The sequence below is a fragment of the Patella vulgata genome, chromosome 5 (genome assembly GCF_932274485.2).
Source record: "Patella vulgata chromosome 5, xgPatVulg1.2, whole genome shotgun sequence".
NCBI lineage: Eukaryota > Metazoa > Mollusca > Gastropoda > Patellidae > Patella > Patella vulgata.
In genome coordinates, this window is record NC_065883.2 from 52,860,202 (window position 1) to 52,882,778 (window position 22,577).

Sequence of the window (22,577 nt, forward strand, 5' to 3'; positions counted from 1 at the left end):
ACTGACATACGAGTATGTAAGAAGTTTTTTCAAAATACACTTGATATTAGCCATGGTCCTATTGATAAAGCTGTTAAACGGATGAGTACAGAAAGTGGTACACAAGTATTTATTGATGAAGATAAAAGAGGCTGCCACGTTCCTGTCAATAAAACCCCCCAGAATGCTCTAGACCAAGTTCGAAATCATATAAAGAGTTTCCCGTTTGTCGAGTCACATTACACTCGGAAAGATACCCACAGAAAATACCTAAACCAAACTTTGACGATTTCAAAAATGTATCAGCTTTATGTTGATCAGTGTAAGTTAGCTTATCCACAGTAATGCATCTTTAATGTATTACAGTAGGAAAATTTGTCTTTATAATCTTTGCATTTGGGAGGCTCGTAAACCAAATGATGCCTACTGTTACTGTTGGAATGAAGTTGAGGGAAACAGGGGCAGTAATGAGATTAGTACTTGTCTGTTCAGATGGCTTCGCAATTTACCTGGTACAACTAAAACTGTTTCTCTATACTCAGACACCTGTTCTGGTCAAAATCGGAATCAAAATGTAGCTGCTATGTTTATGTATGCTGTTAATAAACTAGAAATTGACACAATTAACCAAAACTTTCTAGAGAGCGGCCATTCGGAAATGGAAGTTGACTCTATGCATTCAGCAATAGAACATGAGAAGAAGTATGTGGATACTTTCACTATGATTGATTGGATAAACATCTTTAGAAAATCCAGGCGAAGGAACCCGTATATGGTGGTACAATTGCACCATGAAGAGTTTATCAACTTTCAAAATTTAGCAAAAAATATTATACATAATCGACGCAAAGACACAGATGGAAACATCATTAACTGGCTTCACGTCAAGTCCTTCAAATTCAGAAAGTCTTGCCCCGGAGTTCTGTTCTATCGATATAACTACAATGAAGAGTTCAAGGAAATTAAAGTTAATCGCCGTGGTCGACCTTTCATTATCCCAGATTCAATTTCATCATTATATTTTCATCAGCTCCCTATAAGTGAGGCCAAAAAAACAGATTTAGTAAAACTGCGTGATCAATTGATCATACCACAAGAAGTACAAGCCTGGTATAGAGCTCTCCCAACGTCCAACAGGATTACAGATACAGTACCTGAACCAGCTGTTGAGGACTCTGACGACGAAGCTGAAGTTGATACTTGAAGTTGATGTTTATCATAAAAAAAATTTGTGTAATTTTGTTATGTGAATAAAATTCAAGCTTTGTTACGCTTAGAACCCCATTTAATTGTTTCACAAATCACTATTATCCAATGTTCCAATTGAATATCAACCACGAAAAGTCAATAATTGTCTTGCCAGAAGTGAATATATACATTAAATATGGATATTTTATACTTTTGAGGACAAAATAGCTTAATTTTGTTACAATATTAAAGTATGAGCCCAAAACTGACAAATAGAAAAAAATCTAAATAGATATATCCGTATCTGTATTTAATATAAGCTTTGAAATATTCAAAGGCCATTATCTCAAAATCATCTTTTTGGAGATATTCACTTCTGGTTCTGAGCCCTCGATATAATATTATATTAATGAAGGCCGGACGTTTATGTAGGTTCAAGAGTTTTATTGAGAATCGTTATTTCGTTCGTTCGCGGAGTTTCACGTCCACGTGATATAGTAGACAACTCATTATGAATGTTTGTTAGTTAGTTGTAGGCCTATTTTACGTCCACTTCCACCGAGGTGATATCGCAAACAATATTGTGATATTGGGAATCAAATTGCCAAGTATAAGTTCAATAATAATAAACATAACAGAATGAAACCTTTCAGACAAAGAACGAATAGTAATAATAATAACAAAAGTCAAACATATAGATGTTATACATAATTTGAAATCAGCGAAACATACAACAGATGTTGATAATACATAAATGAATTAGAAATATATACATTATTTACATAAATCATTAAGTAAATGGACATGAATATGGTCATTTACCCTTATAAAAACGAAAGCGAAACGACAGGTTTGTAAACTGTTTTTTGATTGGTTCGTAGACTATAGCTACAATCAAGGCCAGGGCAGATAATTTGAAATCGTGGAAACCCTATGGATTAACCCAGGGTATAGTGGAGTAGGACGGAATGGGTACACTGGGGATACCGAGGATGTGTTCATACGTGAACAATCACGTGTTCACATTTCAACGCAAAATGTTCTAATAAGAACACATTGAGACGCGTCAGTTTACAGTACCGTATGCATGACGCAATGACCCGATAAATTTCTTGAGTGGGGAATCGGGAGGAGAGTAGGCAGACCAAAGTTAGAGGACTTTAAGGGGGGCACCGGGTAATTTTTGGTCCCGTTGCACATGCTAGAATCGATTTTACTTATATCTGAGCCATGACAAACCATACATTGACACTTGGTTTAGGGATTATGATTAAGTCCTGAAGATCTGAACACGAACATAGTTAGCAACAATCAAGAACTATACGACCTACGAGTAAAGAAAAGGGGACTGGTATTCCTTACAATCTACCTGTCAAGTATCATTCGATTTTGCATGACTCCACGAGGGAGGAGTAGGCATCCATCCATCATATCAAAAGAAATAACAGTGGCATATATATTTTACATTTTGTGTATTGCATTAGTTTATATTAGATAGGTGACGTGACATTACACGTAATTACGTAGCTTTTTTCTAGATCTCTCGAGTTTTGCGAATTTTGCAATGATGCCTCCAAAGTCTGTGCATCTGGTGAAGTCTGACTCAATTGTCAACAAAACTTCTCTTGTCCGACAATTGAACGAAACTGGTTCTTCACACAAATAGTGTTACATAAGTGCAACTACCTGTTATTGTTATTAGCACTGTACATGTACTGTAAATTCTACTTAAAAAAGGGAAACTATAAAACTTTCACTTAATTTACCAATAAAACCCATAAAATAAGTAATTTAGACTTTGCTCTGATATAAGCAAAATCGGATGATATAAGCATTTTCAAGTTGCTTATATCAGGGCTCTACACCAGCAGATTATTGAGGGGATTTATTGAACCATACTCAAAGAATGATTACGCGGGGCCCCTGGTTGGCCTGTACCTTAATCCAGCATTGATCTTACTCTTGTACGTCACAAGGCATGGAGTCTGGTGCTATTTTTACTGGAACTTATGGTATCATCCCCCATATTATACCAAATGACCTGGTTGGTGTAACAGTACTCTAGATTTAGAGAATACACATTTGCTGAAACAATTTGTCCAGTCAATTTTCATATTAATCTTAAAAAGAGTTGTCTCCCTGTTATTGATTTTTATTGACAGTCAAGTGCGCTTGACAACTATTGTAACTAACGACGCGGAACTGATAGTCGACATGAGACAGTTATAATTTAAAGGTTATAATGATATTAGCCAATAACAATGGGATAATCCACAATTACCTTATATCCGTTTATTTATTTGGATAATCATCGTGCCTTAATCATGTGTCGGTGGGGGTGCCCTGGAATCGACACCGTAAGTATAATAACTTTACTAATGAATACAACCATTATCAGTATATAACGTCTATATGGTGAGTGCTAGAGGGAGTAACTAAATCTAGAGTTATCTAGAGTTAAGCACGTAAGTCTATATGTCTAAGATATTAAGATCACTGTGTCACGAGTAGCCGACGCTAAAATGTGAAATAAAACCCTTTAAAAAATACTTCACCACAACACTTAAGCTTGGAAATAATTATGTCCCGGGCCATGACCACTTCCGGTAGTGGAGCTGAGCGGTTTTATGGGGGTGGGGCGACGGGTAGGCCTTGGAGGATAAATGTTAGAAACGTGATATTAAGGAATGTTAGCCATCGTAACGATATTATCGGGGGTGACAATTTACCAGGGCATCGGTATTGATTTTCTACGGTTTCATGAACTTTAAGTATATTTTTAAAACTGGAACCCTTTAATTTTGTCAATTTAATTTTTAGACGTTTATGTGTAAATGGTGTGGTACTAGATATTGTAGAGAATGTATGAAAGGTGATTATACAGGTCATATGTTTGAAGAGAGTAGGTGTAGAAAATGTAACCAGGTTTGTTACGAATTGTCTCATATTTAACATTATTATACAGTTCACTATAATAATTAAACGATCATTGTAATCTAATTGACACACGTTATAAATTAACTCAAAAATACAGAATTTTTAAAAGATATAGATGAACTCCAAAATAACCAGAAGTGGTGTGGGCTGCTCTAGACGTCGCACACGTCACTAGGTATGTTTAAATGGGATAAATTTGATTTGGGGTGAAAATATTGTTTTATGAAATATAACTTTTCAGCCCTTGAATATGCGTAGCGGAGCGAGTGCTAAATCTCACAGGAAAAGAGCATTGACCTGTTGACAGGTTATTAGTTTAGGGGGTGGAGTATTATTGGGTGAGGGGGGGGGGCTGCCTGATTTCCTGTCCTCACTCAGTATCCTTAATGGCTTTCTTTCTCGTTTACATAATATTGATTAATACGAACCAGATAAAAATTGATGAGATGTTAAACATACATTATGCAAGAGCTAAATCTGCCTATTTCAGGTCTTTCTTTAGACCTGAAATGTTATCTAAATTATTAATTAGACATTAATTAACCTATCCAGGCCATAATCAACTCTAGATGGCAGCGCTAGCCTGCGATCTTTAGTGGATTGTAAACCGATTTACTGCATAACTTTCCTTCTCGATTAAACGATTAAATGGATAATCGAGACTATTCTGTTTATCGTACTGACTTTAGTAATGATGACCGAGGCTTATGGGAAGATCAGTCGCTTAGCTCTCGGTTCATAGTGGATCAATTTGAATGAAATTTTCACCAAATTGCCTTTACATTATCTAGTTTTTAACTATTATAGTGAGAACTGCCAACTCGTTACCGAATCTCCCATAATGTATCTTTAAATGAGTTGAAAAATATATCAACTGTTCAGATTCCACATTTACCTCTGTTAGATAAAAAATAATTACTAAAAATAATTTTATTATAGAAAAACTGCCAAGGTCAGAAGGTTGAATTTGTCATAATTCAGATTGATCCAGACGACGCAAAAGCTAAAAAAGGAGGTAAAAAGGGTACCCTTAACCGTAGTCGCAGTCGCAGTCCAGGAAAAGGGGGCAGCAAGGGTGCAAAAAGTACCAAGACATCCAAGGGCAGCAAGAAATCTGGAAAGAAGTCCTCTGGTAAAAAGAAAGGTGGAAAAAAGAAGAAAAAGAAGAAATAAATTGTATTTTTAATCGCCTAGATATATTACTATATATGCAGTTTTTAAGTTAAGAGAAACATTATTTTAGATCCATTCTTGCGTAGAGCTCAGGTATGATTGTTAATACAGAATATATTTATAGTCTGATATGTCTGTCTCTTTGCCTCGGCTTTTTTTTAATAGCGATTTGGGGACCTACGACAAGGGGAGGAATTTTGTCAGTTTTCCCAACCTTCGAAGGTCATGGGGTTTTTTTGGGGTTTTTTTTGGGAGGGGGGGGGGGTGCGAATTTCCACACTGATCTCCTAAAGACATTCATCACAAGCTTAATTAATTACCTCTCGAAATATACATCGTATGTCTTTCATTGGCCTTTTTATCCTAAATAATACAGTATAGTGATGTATTAAGAAAGGTGAGGGGTCTATTGTTGTGGACAACTTTGACTATAGGCAAAGATATAGTACAGTAACTGACTGCTTAAAAACAGTTGGAAATCGTCCAAATGTGGATACATGTATAAAAATTGGAATAATACTCATTGAGGACTACTCTTTTGATAAAGCCCATAGCTATTCTAAAATCAAACATGGTGGCCAATTTTCAAGATGGTGGACTTTTAGGCAACGAAATATCATTGTTTGTGGTCGAGTCAAACCTAACTGCCTTACTTGATTGATTTTTTACAAATATATTTTAAGTTTCATCTAAATCGTACAAAAATTGAGGGCTCTAGATTATCTACAGACAATGTGAACGGACGTCCGGACGTCGAGGCGAGCGTTAGACGTTTCGGCGGACGGACATAGGCAACAACGTGATACGTCCACATAAAAATGTGGATGTTTAAAAATCCGCACAATCGGTCCAGTGTGTATATTTCTGTGAAAGAAAAGCCGAAATTTGCAGCCATCTTGGAGCATGGCTGTCTAAATATCTAGCGTTAGACCATGAGGAATAGATACTGATACTGCATATTTATTTCTATGGTTAGACCATTAGGCCACCCAGCCCCTCAAAAGTCCATAGCTGTCTGTTATTTGAAATACAATTGTTAGTAAAGTTTAAAATACAGTTAAACATTGGTTAAGATACGTTGTATGGTTCAAACTTCTTTGGTCAAAAAAGTATAACCTTTGAAACATCATACAAAGGCCTTTCTTGAGTGAAACAATGCAGGTGCGGCGATGACAATTGAAAGCAGATTTAATTTGATTAAAGCTTTGTTTATAACCACATAAATACATACAAATATAAGCTTTATCATGAAATCGGGCGCCTTTTTATACAAGAAAAACATTTTTTTTTTGTTATTCAATTAATTGTGTTAAAAATGTTCTTTTTCTGAGATATGTATATTATTATTTATTTACCATTTTATCCGCTCTGCACTTATGTACATATTTAGCCTGTCTGTTTTAGTTCATGTAACATTTATTTCTACATGTATATTATGTATTGATAATTGGTATGTACATTTGTTTATGCTCATTTCCTTCTAATAACATGTATAATATTTGTAAAATAAATGGCAAATAAAAAAACCCCAGCTGTTTAACTGTTAAATCTCTGCGTCAATTTCCGTATGTCCGCCTTTCCCAGATTTTATAAAATGAAATGAAATGAAATGGGGTTAACGTCCTTCTTTTCTGCACCGATACGGCCTACTCTTCGAATTCCAATTTTGTGAAGGGCGGGGTGTTAGGTAAAGTACAGTATCTTATCGTTCCGGTGGGATGGAAATGGGACAGAATCTCGAGGACTGCATGTTAATTCCGTCTATGTTTTGTGAGAGTTTATAGAACATTTGTACAGTCTGTCGCCACACGACCCACTCACTAGTGATATACTAAGTGGGCGATTCACTATAACCGTGAATATGATAGTGATATAAGACCACAGATCAAGAGTGGAAGAATGGTGATATAATGGAATGGAGCACCGCAGGCGCGAAAGATTTCAGATAGCTACGTATAATATTTATGTAACCGAGCTTTTAGTGCTACTATAGGCGCAAAAAAAAATCCAGGTAATAAGTAATTTGGGACTGGGTCTGAGGGGACTTGTGTCTCACGAGGGCGCTTACTTGGTCTTAAAAACAGTAGACTTTGTCGCGTTCACAAGTCGATTACTGAAGGACGGACCAAAATTATTATCTATTTTGATTAAACGGGGTATAATAATATGCAGATTATAATAAATGGTTACTTTAAAAGCCTTGCGGTTCAACGTCCTACTTAAAGAGCGTTATTTGGAAGTGTTTCTGGATAACAGGGCAGCGACAATCTTGTTAGTACACTAAATGAATTTAAAATCACTTTGTTTATCCCCATAACTAGCTTTGGTGATGTTTTCGAGAATAATACTTTTCGCTGTCAAAATGTCACATAATCTGGGGAAATGCAGGCGGTTGAAATCTTGAAAGTCTATGCAACCGTAAAACAGAGCCACACACTTCAATGCAATGGTACAACAATCTAACATTTGTTGTATCTTGAATTAACTGTTAATTTTCATTTGGAAAAAAAATGTTTTTCGATTTTGTTTTAAATTCATTTTCAAAGGGCATTTACATTTAGTTAATATGGTTTCTTATTTAAATATGCTAAAAAAAAAATCAAATATCACTAATTCTAAATACATTTTGTTATAAATAAGTCAAATATCTTAAATGGAAACCGTAATTTAAACAGGTTATGTTTAGAACCACACATTCCTCAAACAGTTTTGACTGACCAACTATGTTCGTTAATGAGAGACAGTCAATATTTAAAACAGGTTTCAAAATCTCTTTTACTATTTAAACTATACTCCTAAAACAAACACCTAACATTACAAATATTACCAATCGTGTATAAGACAGACCATATTAGCGTGCACATTGCACATTCAGCACAATGCGTATACATATTGTGGTGCACGTAAAAAAAACACTTGACAGTTTGAATTCGAAATAAGTTACATGCATGGAAGTCAACATAAACAATAGCTTGCGCAATTATTAATTTAAGAGATAGAATTTCGCTCCATAGATCACCGGCACCTTTAAAGTTATAAATTGGGCAGACATGTGTCGTTATCGTGTCATTTAAACAATGCGCACTAATAAAAAAAACAATTACAAGCACGTGGCTACAATACAAATACACATAGACCGTATACTTGTTTGATGACACTATGGCACACATTGCATGAATCTCGTCTATTAGTTCTAATTCAATAAGAATTTTTTATCGGACTGGAGCTTCCACAAGTGGGCTAATACCATATCCTGCGACGGACGGGGAGAGCATGGTAATCGTTTTGTAAATTTAAATTATCAAATTTTTCGTTCTTTTCACAGTATGCGCAGTGGAGGAATTTCGCTTATTATTATATTAGTTTCTAATACGGATTTGTTTATGTGGATATTTCCGACCTGAACTTATCTTGTTTTAGTTTGATTCATTCTACGCATTTGGTATGCTCCTGTTTAAACAACTGTTGCAACCGGTGTCTAAAAGCAGACAGTCTCCTTAGTAATACAGGGCTTACCTAATGATTTTCCGACTGTCAATAAGGTACGATACGCAAAAATAAATTACAAAACCAAAACTACGGACACACTTCTTATCAACCTATAGAATTTTTATTATGTCCGCTGGAGTTTTTATAGATTAACCCTACCTATAAAATCAGTACACAATCACGTCTAACTTGTTGCCATATCCGCAGTAAATTTATAAAGCCTATCACTATCTATGTCTCTAATTTGGGTAAAAAGAAATTATCCCTACAATCACTAATTACCCTAACACAAACTAACCTTAACCCACCCGCAGTGCATACTCTTCTTAAGACGTTGATTTGAAAAAGTCATGGTAGTTTTTCCGGGTTGACCCCATCAATTGATAGACCCACGTGTCACAGTAACTCGTTCATTAAGTTTGCAACCCGACATCATTTATTCTATGTGCACATTGTTTAGGATGTATAGCCGTGAATGAGAAACTAGGTCTCCATATTTTAACATTTTGTTTTCGGTGGACAGCTAAATAGGGCAAAGATATCATACGTATATGTAAGGCGATAATGATACACGTATTTGTATTGTCACCGTTATCCTATTTCGGCCTAACAGTTTGACATTTGGAGTGGTAGAGCCGAATGAATTGTAAAATGTTGCAAACCATGAATTTAAAACCAAGGAAGGGATAACAGCACTCGTTCAGAACGTTGAAGTTATGCAAAGACTCTGCTTATTTTTTTTAAAAAAAACTGACCATGGATAATCTACGGCTACTATTTGTTTTAGTTTTATATTTTGTGAACTCGTACCGGTGCGACAGTTTAACAGTAAGAACAAGCAATGGAAATATCACTGGATATGTGGAAAAGATTGGATCAAATAGTGTTACCGTTTTCTTGGGAATTCCATATGCTCAACCTCCAATCGGACAATTAAGATTCAACCCACCCCAGTCACTCAACCTGAAACCAAGTAAAAATATTCATGCTAAAAAATTTAAACCTTCATGTCTGCAAGATATATCTAAAATTATTATACCGAATGCGGCTTTCTTAGAAAGCAATGCCATTTCTGAAGACTGTCTATATTTGAATATCTATGTTCCCTTGACGAACAATCAGAATGGTTTCAGACGCAAGGTAATGGTCTGGATACACGGTGGACAGTTTCAGTACGGTTCTGGAAATACGTTTGATGCGTTGCATTTAGCCCAGCAGGGAGATGTAATAGTGGTGACGATCAATTATCGCCTGGGTGTATTTGGTTTCATGGGCACGGATTCAGGGACTTCCGGTAACTGGGGTCTTTTGGATCAGCGAATGGCTTTATTGTGGGTGAATCAGAATATTGGATATTTTGGTGGAGATGTTTACGATGTTACAATATTTGGTGAAGAAGCTGGTGGATCATCTGTTGGGCTACATGTTATCAGCCCAATATCTCAAACCTTGTTCACCAAAGCTGTTTCACATGGAGGACTAAATTTCAACGATGTTGTGACGAAAATCCCTCGAAAGTATACGCATATTTTAATGGCTGTCACTTCTTGTATTGAAAGTGGTCCAACTATGCTAGTTCGAATAAACTGTCTTAGAAATATTGATGCCGAAATATTGCTGAGAATATCTTTGAATAAAGATATGTTTGGACCATTCCTTCCAACTATTGATGGTTTGTTCTTACCTTCCCCTCCTTATAAACTATATTCTTCCCAAATTCATAACAGAGTACCATATCTTGTGGGAATCAATACTGGTACGAGGTCTATTACTACGACTACAGCAAGTGCGTTTTTGGGAGACATCATACGAACTTTGCCCCCAAGACAAACACTTTCAGATAAGCAATATCAACTTTTTAGGGACACCATTCTAGCGCTAGTTCTTTTTCACTATCAATCAGACCAAACAATATCAGACGGAAATGCCAACATTTTTCACAAGGCAAAAGAGGATTTTGAATTAAGTGAAATTTTAAATATTTTAAAGAAACACGCCATGTCATCTTCAACGTTTCTTTATTCTTTTAATACGGGAGCGACTACTTGGAGTAACTCTACTGCCGGGCATTTACCTTTAATGTTGGATAATGATATCAACTATCGGCCTTCAAGACACTCAGTAGTCCATCAACTTATAATGAGCGCCTGGATTTCGTTTTCAAAAACAGGGTAATTGTATTTCCATATATTTAAGTTATTGTTTACAGATTTGGTAACATTTGTTTTACTGACAAATTGACATGTGACTAAACATGTCATTTCTAAAATAAAATAAACAATGTTTTCGATGTTAGAACAAAGCAAAATATTCAGTTAATTTATAGTCTTATGCCATGGCAGCACCAAGTATTTTATCCTTAGATCCCAGGTTTCCCCACAAGGGACTATAGAAGATACTACGTGGAGAACTAAATTCAATTCCATGTTATTATTTTTTTAGATATCCTATGTATGATAATGGAAACATCACATGGCAACCGTTTAACAAATCACAGACTTACCTGGTAATTTCACCAAATTCATCGCTGAAGGTTCAGAGTATAAAAAACCTACTACCAAACAGGGAAGCTATTTTATGGGCTAAAGTTGTTCCAGGAGTATTAAGTTTAGTTGGGACAAATACTGTGTCCGAAGACATAGCCTTGGTGGATGAGCATGACTCTATTGATAATAGGATAATTCAACCCCAGAATGGTAAGATTTGTTTTATTCATTATATAAAACGGAAGATAGTGCTGTTAGTGTAAAAGGGCAGTCTGTCCTGCGATTTGACGACCATATCCGAACCGTGGACTTTATTGGCCGACAGTTGTGACACATGGTAATCCTTGGGGGCTTGCAGAGGCGTTTTATCTGGACGCCTGGACCCACATGGCGAGTAACCATAGTCGCGCAGCGACCCATTTCAAATTCCGGGCACTACTAGAAAAATAGAATTACGCGGATCAATCGGGTATGGGATGCATATTTCTGTCCACGATTTTTGTAATAGAATTCGAGTTACTCCGCTGCGCACTGATGATGTCATTCGACGTTTTACACGATCGAGCCACCCCTACGCATGATACATGAAAATTTGATTGTATTTGTTGAAGTGAACATCGAAGTTTGTTCTAGTTATCTTACTTATAGGCCAGAAGCTTGGCCATATTTTTATGACATTTTCTTCTACCCATCGGTCTTGTGGCTAAAATTATTTTTTAAAATTCAATAAAGTATCCAAGTCGCCGAAACGAGCTCATACGCGCAAAAAACCTGCAAAACAGATATCCAAAATTATATTTTTAATTTAAGATTTTATTTTGTCACGGATTCAGCGATGACAATTGGCAAATAACCGCTGACCGACTTTTCCGCCATGGAAATTGCTGCAATTTTCTGTGATCTTTGAAGCTGAACAAAACGTCGCAAAGTTACCTAACATACTGGATTTGTCTATTTAATTGTACACGTCAGCCACAACGTTTTTATGTAGGACACACTATAAATATTCGAAACCGATTAACTCGCATAATCGAGGCGATGGATCTGTAGATACGCGAGACCCCTTCTTGCGCCCGTGGGCAGTATAGTATACGCCCTGATCACCGACTTTCCTGGCAACGGTTATGACCATTGACCAGGATAATAAAGATGCACGACGCCAAACGGAAAGACAGTGACATCTCAGGAATACCATTCGCCCTATTCCGCCAGATACGCGTCAGATGTATGATATTGGCAGGACAGTATATTACAATTCGCTCAGACAATATCGTTATCTAATATGGCATTAATTTTTATCGATTGCACTGGAACATTAGCACCTTTTGAATTCTTCTTTGAAAAGTGGTATGTTTTTGACATTATATAATGATTGTCAGAATAAAGTAATCATTATGGTTTATAAGAATTAGTTTGTATGAAACCGAAAAGTCTTAAATGTGGCCATCCTTGTCCTTTGAGTTATGTTATTAGCAAGTGGCATACTATTTGGGAAATTGCAGGTAAAGGTAAAGTTTCACTAAACGACATCATTGATTATAATTAGGACTTTTGACTAGGAACGTCTGACTGTGCCATCGCCTGATTGGTCCATGTGCGGATGCATTTGCGCGTGGATCAAGCAAACGATGGCTCAATTCGTCGCCCCACTAATAACATATTGACAAAGCAAAACGGTTAGTGCTATATGATAAGGCCAGCTCAATTTTTCATCATAGGTCACGAGACGTAAACAGGTCTAGTGCTAATCCCAACCCTAACCTTATTTACATCTCAGTGACCTTGACAAAAAATTGAACTGGCCTTAACAAATAAATTTAGCCATGCAAAACAATAGTACGCCATTTTTTCTGGATAGCAAGAACGATCTTATGGGGGATCATGATAACATGTGGTCATCCACTGTGTAAGATTATACATGTTACTTGGTAAATAGTAATGAATAATAATATTATTATAGCCAATGTGAACAACGTCAGTAAAACAAATATTCAAAATTGATGCTACATGTTATTTTGACATATATCTGTCGAGAAAAATAAATAGCTGATGATTATTTTGAATAATGAAGATGAGGATACGCCGTGCAGTGTGCTTTAAATATGGGAAATTTGCCCTGATAGCGGCGTTTCAGTCTAACCTTCAACGAATTCAAACTACCAATGGTTCTTCTACGTGCACACGAACGTGTACACCACGGGACCTCGGTTTTTGGTCCCACCCGAACGACTAGACGTTGTTGCTTACCAAGCCTCCCATTCTGCTCTACTAACAAGGGAATCCAAACCGGAAAATCCCAAGGAACGGCAACATCAGCCTATATTTCCTGAAAGGGATCCCTTTCTTTTCTAAATGGCCAGCGTTGAAATGTCAAACTATAAACAACCCCCATCATTTGTATTTAGTCCAGTTTTCGTTTGTTTATCTACTAAAATAGCCGGTCAGTCCAAGGGCCGATTCTTCTATAAAATGGACCAGAAAAAAGTAGAAAAGCTAAAAAATAAATAGGAATTCCATTGCAACACCTAATATTTTGTCTTTCAAAGGCTTTGTTTTACAACTAGACCGTTACTTTGTAACAACATACATTAGGTGACATTAAATAACCAATAACCATTTCATTTTATACCAAGGTTTTTAAGGTCAATCTTGACTGATCCACCAGGCTAAAATTTGTTAATTTATTCTGTGGTTGTCATTTCAGATTTTGAAAAGACATGGGGAATGACCCAAGGTCAGGTTAGTTTTATAATTTATAATGCAATGTATGGAGTCGAATCGTTGTCATATTAAGAGGAAATATCATGTAAATATTACATAACACAAACTCACTATATACATTAGTATCAAAACAAAAGTTGCTCGACAAAATTTAACAATGTAAAAATGTTTTTCACTTTCTACGGTGACTTTTTCATCTTTGCATTTTCATCTATAAGAATATACCACTGTATTTTCAACCACCAAAATTTCTCCAATCGAAAGGATAGAGGGCGTGGTTCCAGGTTCAGCCGAAGTTGATGTCATAGGACGTCAATATTAAAATTTAACGTTTCGGCTAAAATCAATGTTCCATTGGGTTATTCATGACTCTTAAGATTGTCCGATTTTACTGATTATTGTTTTAGAAAAACTCAAATACATTGGTTGTCATGTCAGACAACTTTTTGTTTAATGGGTTATATCATCGAATTTGGTTCATTGTCTTAAAAAGACCGGACGAATCTTTGACAGAACATCGGCATGAATATGAGTGGATTGCTGGCATTATATCTGAAATAAGTGCAGGCTAACTACTGAAGAGATGTCTGGCTGCCTTAATCAATTAAAAGAATTAGACGATGAAATAAATTTACGTTGAATGCCCCCCCCCCCCCTCAACTTTTAAAAATTAAATAAAATATCTCTGAAAAGAGGTGTGCATTATTGTTCTCCTGGGTCGGCATACCAGAATATTTTAATTTACCTTTGCAATCGATGATGATAATGTACTCCGAATGCATTAGCGTTGATTTACGATGTCGCGTGTCCGTGCTAAAGGGGCCTTTAATGATTTACGATATTGTATTAAGTGAATAGGTTAGGATGAAATGAAATGAGGTTTAACGTCCTATACTGGGCATTTGAAGGCGGGCATACGCCATACAGTGTGCTATGAGGTAAATTTTGCCCTGGTAGCGGCACTATGGCCTACTCTTATATTGAATTCCAACTGCCAAGGGATTTTTTACGTGCATGCCAATGTATACACGGGACCTCGGTTTTTCGTCTCATTTGAAGGACTAAACAACTGTCTTTGTCAGGCACTCCGTCCTGCACCAATGACAAGGGGAAACCACGTCTGAAAATCCCGATGAATTTTCTCGGCCATTGCAGAGATCAAACACACCGACCTCCAGGCTAGCGAGCTGGCGTTTTACCCACTTAGCCACCGTGGCTCCAGGTTAGGACAAACAAGTTTTATATTAAAAATACATGTATGCGTTAATCTAAGAACTTCTACAATAATAATGTTTGAATATCTCACAAAATTTGAATACATTTGTAAAACCAGAATATTGTATTTGAAATACTCCCTTACTATTTAGAATAATCGTCCCTTTGAGGGAGCATTAATTTTAGTCCAGACGACAAAAACCGATCAGTTATGACGTCAACTGCGGCCGAACTCCGAAATACGCCCCTTCCCTCGTATAGTGAGTTAAGTTGGAGATATTGTAATAGATGAAAACGCAATGGAGAAAATCTGATAGTTGAAAATGCAAAGATGAAAAAGTCACAGTGAATCTGCAAATGCCACATCGGAGCTTATTGGGAGTCAATGGGGGAGGGGGGGGGGGTCCAATAGAAAGTCCCTGATGCAGAAAATAGCTCCCTTTTACTGGCTAGAATGGTGTGGTAAAGGTGGTAGGTAAAACTTGCGTTGTTCGGGGCCGTCAGATAATTAAGCCGTCCATATGAACTGTTTATGTTCATGTGTAGGCAACTGGCCTGTTATTAACATACACTGGTTACCTCTAATAAAAACAGCAGTGCATTTCCGCAGTTTTGTGTTGTTTCTGAATATTCCCTACTTTTTTTGAAGAGTATATATTGATACTTCCCGAGGCGTTAACTGAGTGTTGTTTCAATATATTACGCAATGTCTTTAGCTCAAGACCATTAAACAACTTAAAATGCAGACACTATCCTGCACGTGCTTTTCAATGAAATACATCACGCGAGTCCAATATTTCATCTAGTATAGATAATGTACGATTGGCAAGTTGCTTGTACATCATTGGAAATAATGGTGCGCCAACATCAAAGGATGACGTCATATCTGTATTTTAAGGACCCGGAGAAAACCCATGAGGTTCGACAGGCGACTCTACTCCTTGTCACGTACAACCGATTTCCAAAGCAAGATAAGAACATCATCAATAATAGCTGAAATAGACCAATATTGAATTCTAATTCGTGTTTTTAATTTCGAATACCGTATTTTAGAAAATATTGAGTTTAATAAATAGGTGAGATAGTATTGATAAAAATACATTCTTCTTTAATTTGTGGTATATTTTATTTATTGATTTAGCTGGAAGCTCTGTTAATAAGTGTGGTATTAGCTCTACTGTTCTTATCTGTAATATGTATCGGATTGGTGAGGATGATAATACAGCCACCTATATTCAAGTCAAGTACAACAGGTCACCACCAATTTGGCCATTCTAACAGACAACAAAATTACGACAATGAAGTGTTTAACCTACATCATAATTCTAATGGACAATCAGTGACATCTATAGAACTTAGTGAAAATAAGAGAAACTATTTTACTTCTATGTAGATTTATGAATAATTGCCAGAATTTCTGTAAAAATAATATGTAAATCTATGAAAGGTGTAAGTAAATTCCATGTAACTTTCCATTCCACCGAAAAATGCATAAGAAATCTGAAAACCCCTCAATACCGTAAAACCACTTAATAACGAATAAACAACACTTATTGCCGAAAAAAATGAAAAATTAGGGACCTAGAGCAGGAGCCGAGGGCGGGGGGGGGGGTCAGCCTATCTGGAAAGTTTACCAATTTTCACCTATATGGTATCATTGCATGTATATCTGGTATCATCAGAAGAATGTAAGTCTGCCGGGTATCTGGTGGTGGGTGTGGCTGTGAAGGCTGTGATTCTGGTTATGAATTCTTAAGCTAGATTAGCTCAAACGTGTATCACATGAAAATGGTACAGCAGTGTACCTTACTTTTTTAGTGGTGGGAAACCCCTGACAGAGCTCTGTAATTGCTAGGCTAGACTAGAAGTTGTTCAGCACCACCACAGGGATCATGAATTACCACTGCCGCCCCCGCAACTAGGCTAGATTAGCAGAAGCCTGTACCACCTGAAACTGCTTGGGACAGTGAACGACTACTACAAGACAGTTTGTGCGGTGGTGTACCTATGACAGACACGCCCAAAATGCCACGCCCCGCAACTAGGCTAGATTAACTGAAGTGTGAACCACCTTAGACATCTTGGAAATTGTTTACAGCACCAAGAGATAACACTACCCATTGCTAGGGAGTGTGTGTGGTGGGGTTCACCCAACAGACACAACACCCAAGCCCCCCCCCCCCTGCAAAATTAGAATTGGATTTATCAACTGGTTCAGACGTATTACATATTTTCAAGAATATGTAATATCTATTAAAGATTAAGTAATCGTATGAAGAAGAATAAGTAGTGGTTCAACTCAGTGACCACAGACATACGGCTCATCGGTGTTTATTATATGCAGCAACATCGATTAGGAGAATGCCCGGTTGCCAAACCCTATTTTAAGCTTTGACATGGAAATATAGTCCAGATTCTGAATCTACACATAGTGAAGTTATATAATCCATCAAAAAACATTAGGTAGACTATATTCTTGATTCCTGTGATGGTGCTGAACACCTTCCAAGCAGTTTTAGCTGGTACCGACTGCAGCTAATCTAGATTGGTTGCGGGGCGTGGAATTTTGGACTGTCTATCAAGGGTGCCCCAACGCACAAACTGTCTGGCAGTGGTAATTCATGATCCATGTGGTGTTGCAGAACAACGTCCAAGCAATTGTCAGGTGTAACCCACCACACAAACTCTGTCTGGCAGTGGTTATTCTTGATTTACGTGGTGGTGCTGAACAACTTCCAAGCAGTTTTAGGTGCAATCTGATTAAAATACAGATATATTTTTCGTTTCGTTTTGTTTTTTTATATATTAGGAAGATCTGATCAGTTGTAGAGGTCATACGAGCGACTTTTGACCTTATGACGTTAGGCATTTGATTAACCAATCAGCGTTCATGTTTCTAGTGGGTTACCCACAGTTCCATGCAACACACGCCAAAAAACTCGCCGTAACAGGCCGTTTCATTGGCTTATCCCTCACATCAATAGGAACGCGGGTTATAGAACAACTCTTCCAGGCCCTAATGTAGTAACGACAAGGAAAACGAAATTTTGAACTATAAAAACGAAACGAAATATGATCTGTGTTTTAATCAGATTGTTTTAGGTGATACAGATTTCAGCTAATCTAATCCAGTTGGGCACGTGATATTTTGGGCGTGTCTGTCAAGGGTAACCCACCACACAATGTCTGGCAGTGGTCATACTTGATTCATGTCATGTCGTGATGCTGAACAGCTTCCAAACAGTTTTAAGTGGTACAGATTTCAGCTAATCTAGCCTAGTTGGGGGGGGGGGGGAGTGTGGTATTTTGGGGTGTGTCTGTCGGGGACAACCCACCACACAAACTGTCTGGCAGTGATCATTCATGTGGTGGTGCTGAACAACTTCCAAGCAGTTTTAGGGTAGTACAGATTTCAGCCAATCTAGCCTAGCTTTGATCTGGCAATTAAATAACTCTGTCAGGGGCACCCCACCACTAAAAATGTCTGTCGGGGTGTTTTTGTAATACTTGAGGATGTAAGGTACACTGCTGTGCGATTTTCATGTGGTACACTGTTGAGCTAAATCTAGCTCAAGAATTCATGTCCAGAATCTCAGCCCTCACAACCACACCCACCACCATATACCCTGCAGACTTACATTCTGATGATACAAGATATGTATTTTTGATACCATATACATTTCCCGGGGCCCGATCCGAGTCCTCATATTGTGCTCATGGGCTGCCTGGGCTCGTAATACGGATGGTCACTCACGTGGATCCCAGGGTGAGCCCAATGACAAACTGAACACCTGTCGGGACCCATTAACTCCACTGGGATCCGGGGAAGTGGTTCTGGGACAGTTACCCCCGCAATATTACCCCCTGACAATTACACTCCGCCCCATCCTTACCCCCGCGTCCACGCGTGAGAGTTCTGGGCACTCTAGGGTCACGCATAAGAAATTGTAGGGGGCTCTAGGTGGGTCATGGGTCACGCATAAAAATGGTGGTTACTCTAGGTGGCTAATGGGTCACGCTAGGCCACGCATAAATATAGTGGGACATTCCAGGTTGGTCATGCATCACGCTAGGTCACGCATAGGGCTTGTGCGGCACTGTAGGTCAGTCATCGATCACGCATAAAAATTGTCAGACACTCTAGGTGGGTCATGGATAAGACTAGGACACGCATAAATATTGTGGGACACTCAATGTGTCATGGGTAAGGCTATGTCACGCATAAAAAGTGTTAGGTGGGTCATGGGTCAGGCTAGGCCACGCATAAAAATAGTGGGTAACTAGGTCACGCATAAAAATGGTGGCCACTCTAGGTGGGTAATAGGTCACGCTGGGCCACGCATAAATATAGTGAGACACTCTAGGTTGCCCATGGCCTAGTCTGAACCATGACCCACTTAACAATTTGTATGTGTAACCTAGGTTGGTTTTTTTTTTTCGGTAATCAGTGTTGTTTTTCTTGGTATTTAGTGATCTTTCGGTATTTAGGATTTTTTATGTAAATAATATTTAAAAAAAAATAGGTGTTTCGGGATTTTTCTGATTTTTTCGGTATACAATGCAGTCGATTTTCAGCGTTCCGGGATTAACCCCATTTTTTAAAAGTTTTTAACAGATTGTTTACTATTTGATGTGAAGCATTAGCGTGATGAAAGAACGAACCATAACATTGTGAACGTGAAAAAGACTACAGTTTTTAATGGATTTTTTTTTTTTCGAATTTTGTGGGAAGCATTAGGACTCAGTAGATGAGAAGTGCTGTATTTTTAGCCGGGGGATGAAACATATTTATTTTCAAATTTGATGTGAAGTATCTGGATCAAAGATTATGAACCCTGGAGTTTTTCAGGATTCTCGAACTTTTTGTTTCAGGGGTATATTACGTATTTGGAGAAGCCTGTGAGGACGACAGAGATCAAACTTCTTGAAGGCATCCTTATCAAATTTGACCAACCTCCGAAATATACTTTTGTATAAGCTGCTGTTTATTATCTCCTTTCTTTTTTTTTAGACATAGCTGCTGTGTAGGCGTTATTATTACGTTATGCATGGCTATTCTTTTGTTAGTAGGTATGGGCAAAAACCTTTGTTTTATTTGTATGTAATTTATTTGTATATTTATATAACCCACCATATAAAATATTATGTCAATACTGCGAACTAATAGTAGGCTAATAGTTATTTGCCGATAACTGAAGATGTGTTTAGTCTTTCAGATGGGGAAAAAACATAGATCTGGTATATATATTGGCAAAGGAAGCTAAACCTGTGTGAATGTCATTTATTATGGGTAGCCTGACCCGCCCCATCTTTAGTCCTGTTACCAACAGAAATAATATGTAATTTGTTATATTTTCATGGGTTAGTTCCGTATCCGATTTGGTTCGGTACATTCTTTTATAATAAATAGAAGAGGTTGTTGAGTTAACAGTTACCCAGTCGAACCGCAACAAGGTTCCTTAGGGTTTTTTTTGTCCCATCCAAAGGACAAGTACATTTCTCTTCAGCTCTGACACACATCGAGATCCAAGAGAAACTAGGTTATTTTGAGAGATTTGGTACATTTAGTATTTCAATAATTGGTTGCGTTTCACAGAGAATTACGAGTCTCGTATAATATCTCTGTCATAGATGACTGCCTTAACACGTGCTGTCACAGCACGCGGTGTGAATCATTGGCTGAATGGCGCGTGCATTGTTTACATAAGACATAACTGCTTCGGAGAGAATGCTGCATTTTAGTCATTTTAATACCCATTTACACTGAATCGGAAATAATTTTTACCTACAAATACGTCAAACGCCTTTATTTATTTTTCCAATATATACAAAAAATGTTTTAAAATTTAATTTGTCGCAGGAAAAAAGTTAATATTTCTAGCTCATTAAGCCGCATCAATGTCATCCTTATCAGTGATTGTCGCGGCCAAGCAAATATTCACTGCGGATCAGTGTGATAAAAGGGGTCTTTAGAAGCGGAAGGTAGTTCAGGCGAACCTGCGCCTTGTCACATACAAGCTTGGGTCTTGACTCATTGACAGAACTTACAATCTAAAGCACATGCATTAGAACTGGTTTAGACCACTCTGCCACCCAATCCCCTGCCTATCAAAACGCAGAAAATTCAAGTAGCCTAACCACATGACTTCCATGCCCTCTCGAATCTAAAGTAGAAAACTCGTGAAACGCGTGAAATTACTAGAGATGGAAACGGGATAATTTTTTACGATATGGAATAATGTAAGTAGTTAATTGTTTTACACGATTCAGCAGATGATGTCACTTGCTCTGTATTGTGAAGCGACGGTTACTGCCAAAAATAATTTCGGGATGTCAATGTTTTTTTTTTTTACGTGAAATGGGGTTTAACGTCCTACTGTTCTGCTCTGAACTAGGCTAATGAAGACAGGCATACGCCATAAAGTGTGCTATGAGGGAAATTTTGCCCTGACAGCAGCACTATGGCCTACTCTTATGGCGAATTCCAACTGTCAAGGGATCTTTTACATGCATGCCAATGCCATCCGTATATAAGTCAAAACGGACTATAAGACGAATGCCAGACTTCTACTGAAACCAGCGGCTGCCAGGCAGGATACGCCCACATTTTGCAGAGATGGATGAGAATAAACTAAAAACAAAAACGATTTTTTGTACAATCAGGGGCCACAATCCAACTGTCAGGGGACAAAATGGCTCGCGCACACACAGATAGTGTAAAAGTATATAATACCAAGGTAGTGGACCCTCTAGAAATCACATGGCAATTTTCAATGAAACTTGAAATGTAAGTTTATAACCCAAAGATCTTGGTTCCTTTCGATATTCACACATATCAGACGGTAACTTCATGGATTATGGCCCCTGATTGTACGAAAATTTGTGATTTTTAGCTTGTGGATTCTCTAAAGGTCACAATTTTTATCCTGATTTTTTAAAAACTGTTGAAATATATCACCATTCCACCAAAATGAAGGTTGAATTCGAATTTCGGGAAAATCGAAACGAAACTGTCATTATAATACGAAGGTTGTGGACCATCTTGAGGTCACAATTTTTATCCGATTTTGATAAAACTTAAAATATATCTTTATATCCCAAATATCTCAGTCCCTTTCGATATTTGAGTATTTCAGACCATAACTTTTTGGATTATGGCCCCTGATCGTACAAAAAATTGATTTTGTTTCAGCTTGTTCTCTATCCATCTCTTGCGAAATGTGGGCGTATATTGCCTGGCAACAACTGGTTGGAATAAATATAGAAAGAACGGAAAGCATAATGTTTCTTTAAATGTTATTCAAAAACTTTTGTGTTCACTGTGACATTCTGAAAATTATATAACAACCAAAAAATAACTTGAAAAAAAAAATATTATTTTTATTTTAA

The 22,577-nt window shown here is 37.4% G+C and overlaps 2 protein-coding genes across 2 annotated transcripts; both read left to right on the forward strand.

Moving 5' to 3' along the window:
• Window positions 1–3,346: 3,346 nt before the first annotated feature.
• Window positions 3,347–6,068, forward strand: LOC126820411 (uncharacterized). The gene is made up of 3 exons (XM_056100922.1): window positions 3,347–3,524; window positions 3,988–4,092; window positions 5,044–6,068. Exons 1-3 carry the CDS (start codon window positions 3,492–3,494, stop codon window positions 5,275–5,277), a joined length of 372 nt encoding a protein of 123 aa, XP_055956897.1. The 5' UTR covers window positions 3,347–3,491; the 3' UTR covers window positions 5,278–6,068.
• A 2,446-nt stretch (window positions 6,069–8,514) lies between these two features.
• Window positions 8,515–18,474, forward strand: LOC126820409 (fatty acyl-CoA hydrolase precursor, medium chain). The gene is made up of 4 exons (XM_050548321.2): window positions 8,515–10,937; window positions 11,209–11,462; window positions 13,957–13,991; window positions 16,330–18,474. The coding sequence occupies exons 1-4, from the start codon at window positions 9,523–9,525 to the stop codon at window positions 16,579–16,581; spliced, it is 1,956 nt and encodes a 651-aa protein (XP_050404278.1). The 5' UTR covers window positions 8,515–9,522; the 3' UTR covers window positions 16,582–18,474.
• Window positions 18,475–22,577: the final 4,103 nt, after the last annotated feature.

Coding starts and splice junctions, on each gene's coding strand:
- LOC126820411 (XM_056100922.1), top strand. CDS start 3,492: ATGTGTCGGTGGGGGTGCCCTGGAATCGACACC. Junction 3,525..3,987: donor GGTGCCCTGGAATCGACACC/GTAAGTATAATA, acceptor TTTAATTTTTAG/ACGTTTATGTGTAAATGGTG. Junction 4,093..5,043: donor GGTGTAGAAAATGTAACCAG/GTTTGTTACGAA, acceptor ATTTTATTATAG/AAAAACTGCCAAGGTCAGAA.
- LOC126820409 (XM_050548321.2), top strand. CDS start 9,523: ATGGATAATCTACGGCTACTATTTGTTTTAGTTTTATATTTTGTGAAC. Junction 10,938..11,208: donor ATTTCGTTTTCAAAAACAGG/GTAATTGTATTT, acceptor TTATTTTTTTAG/ATATCCTATGTATGATAATG. Junction 11,463..13,956: donor GATAATTCAACCCCAGAATG/GTAAGATTTGTT, acceptor TTGTCATTTCAG/ATTTTGAAAAGACATGGGGA.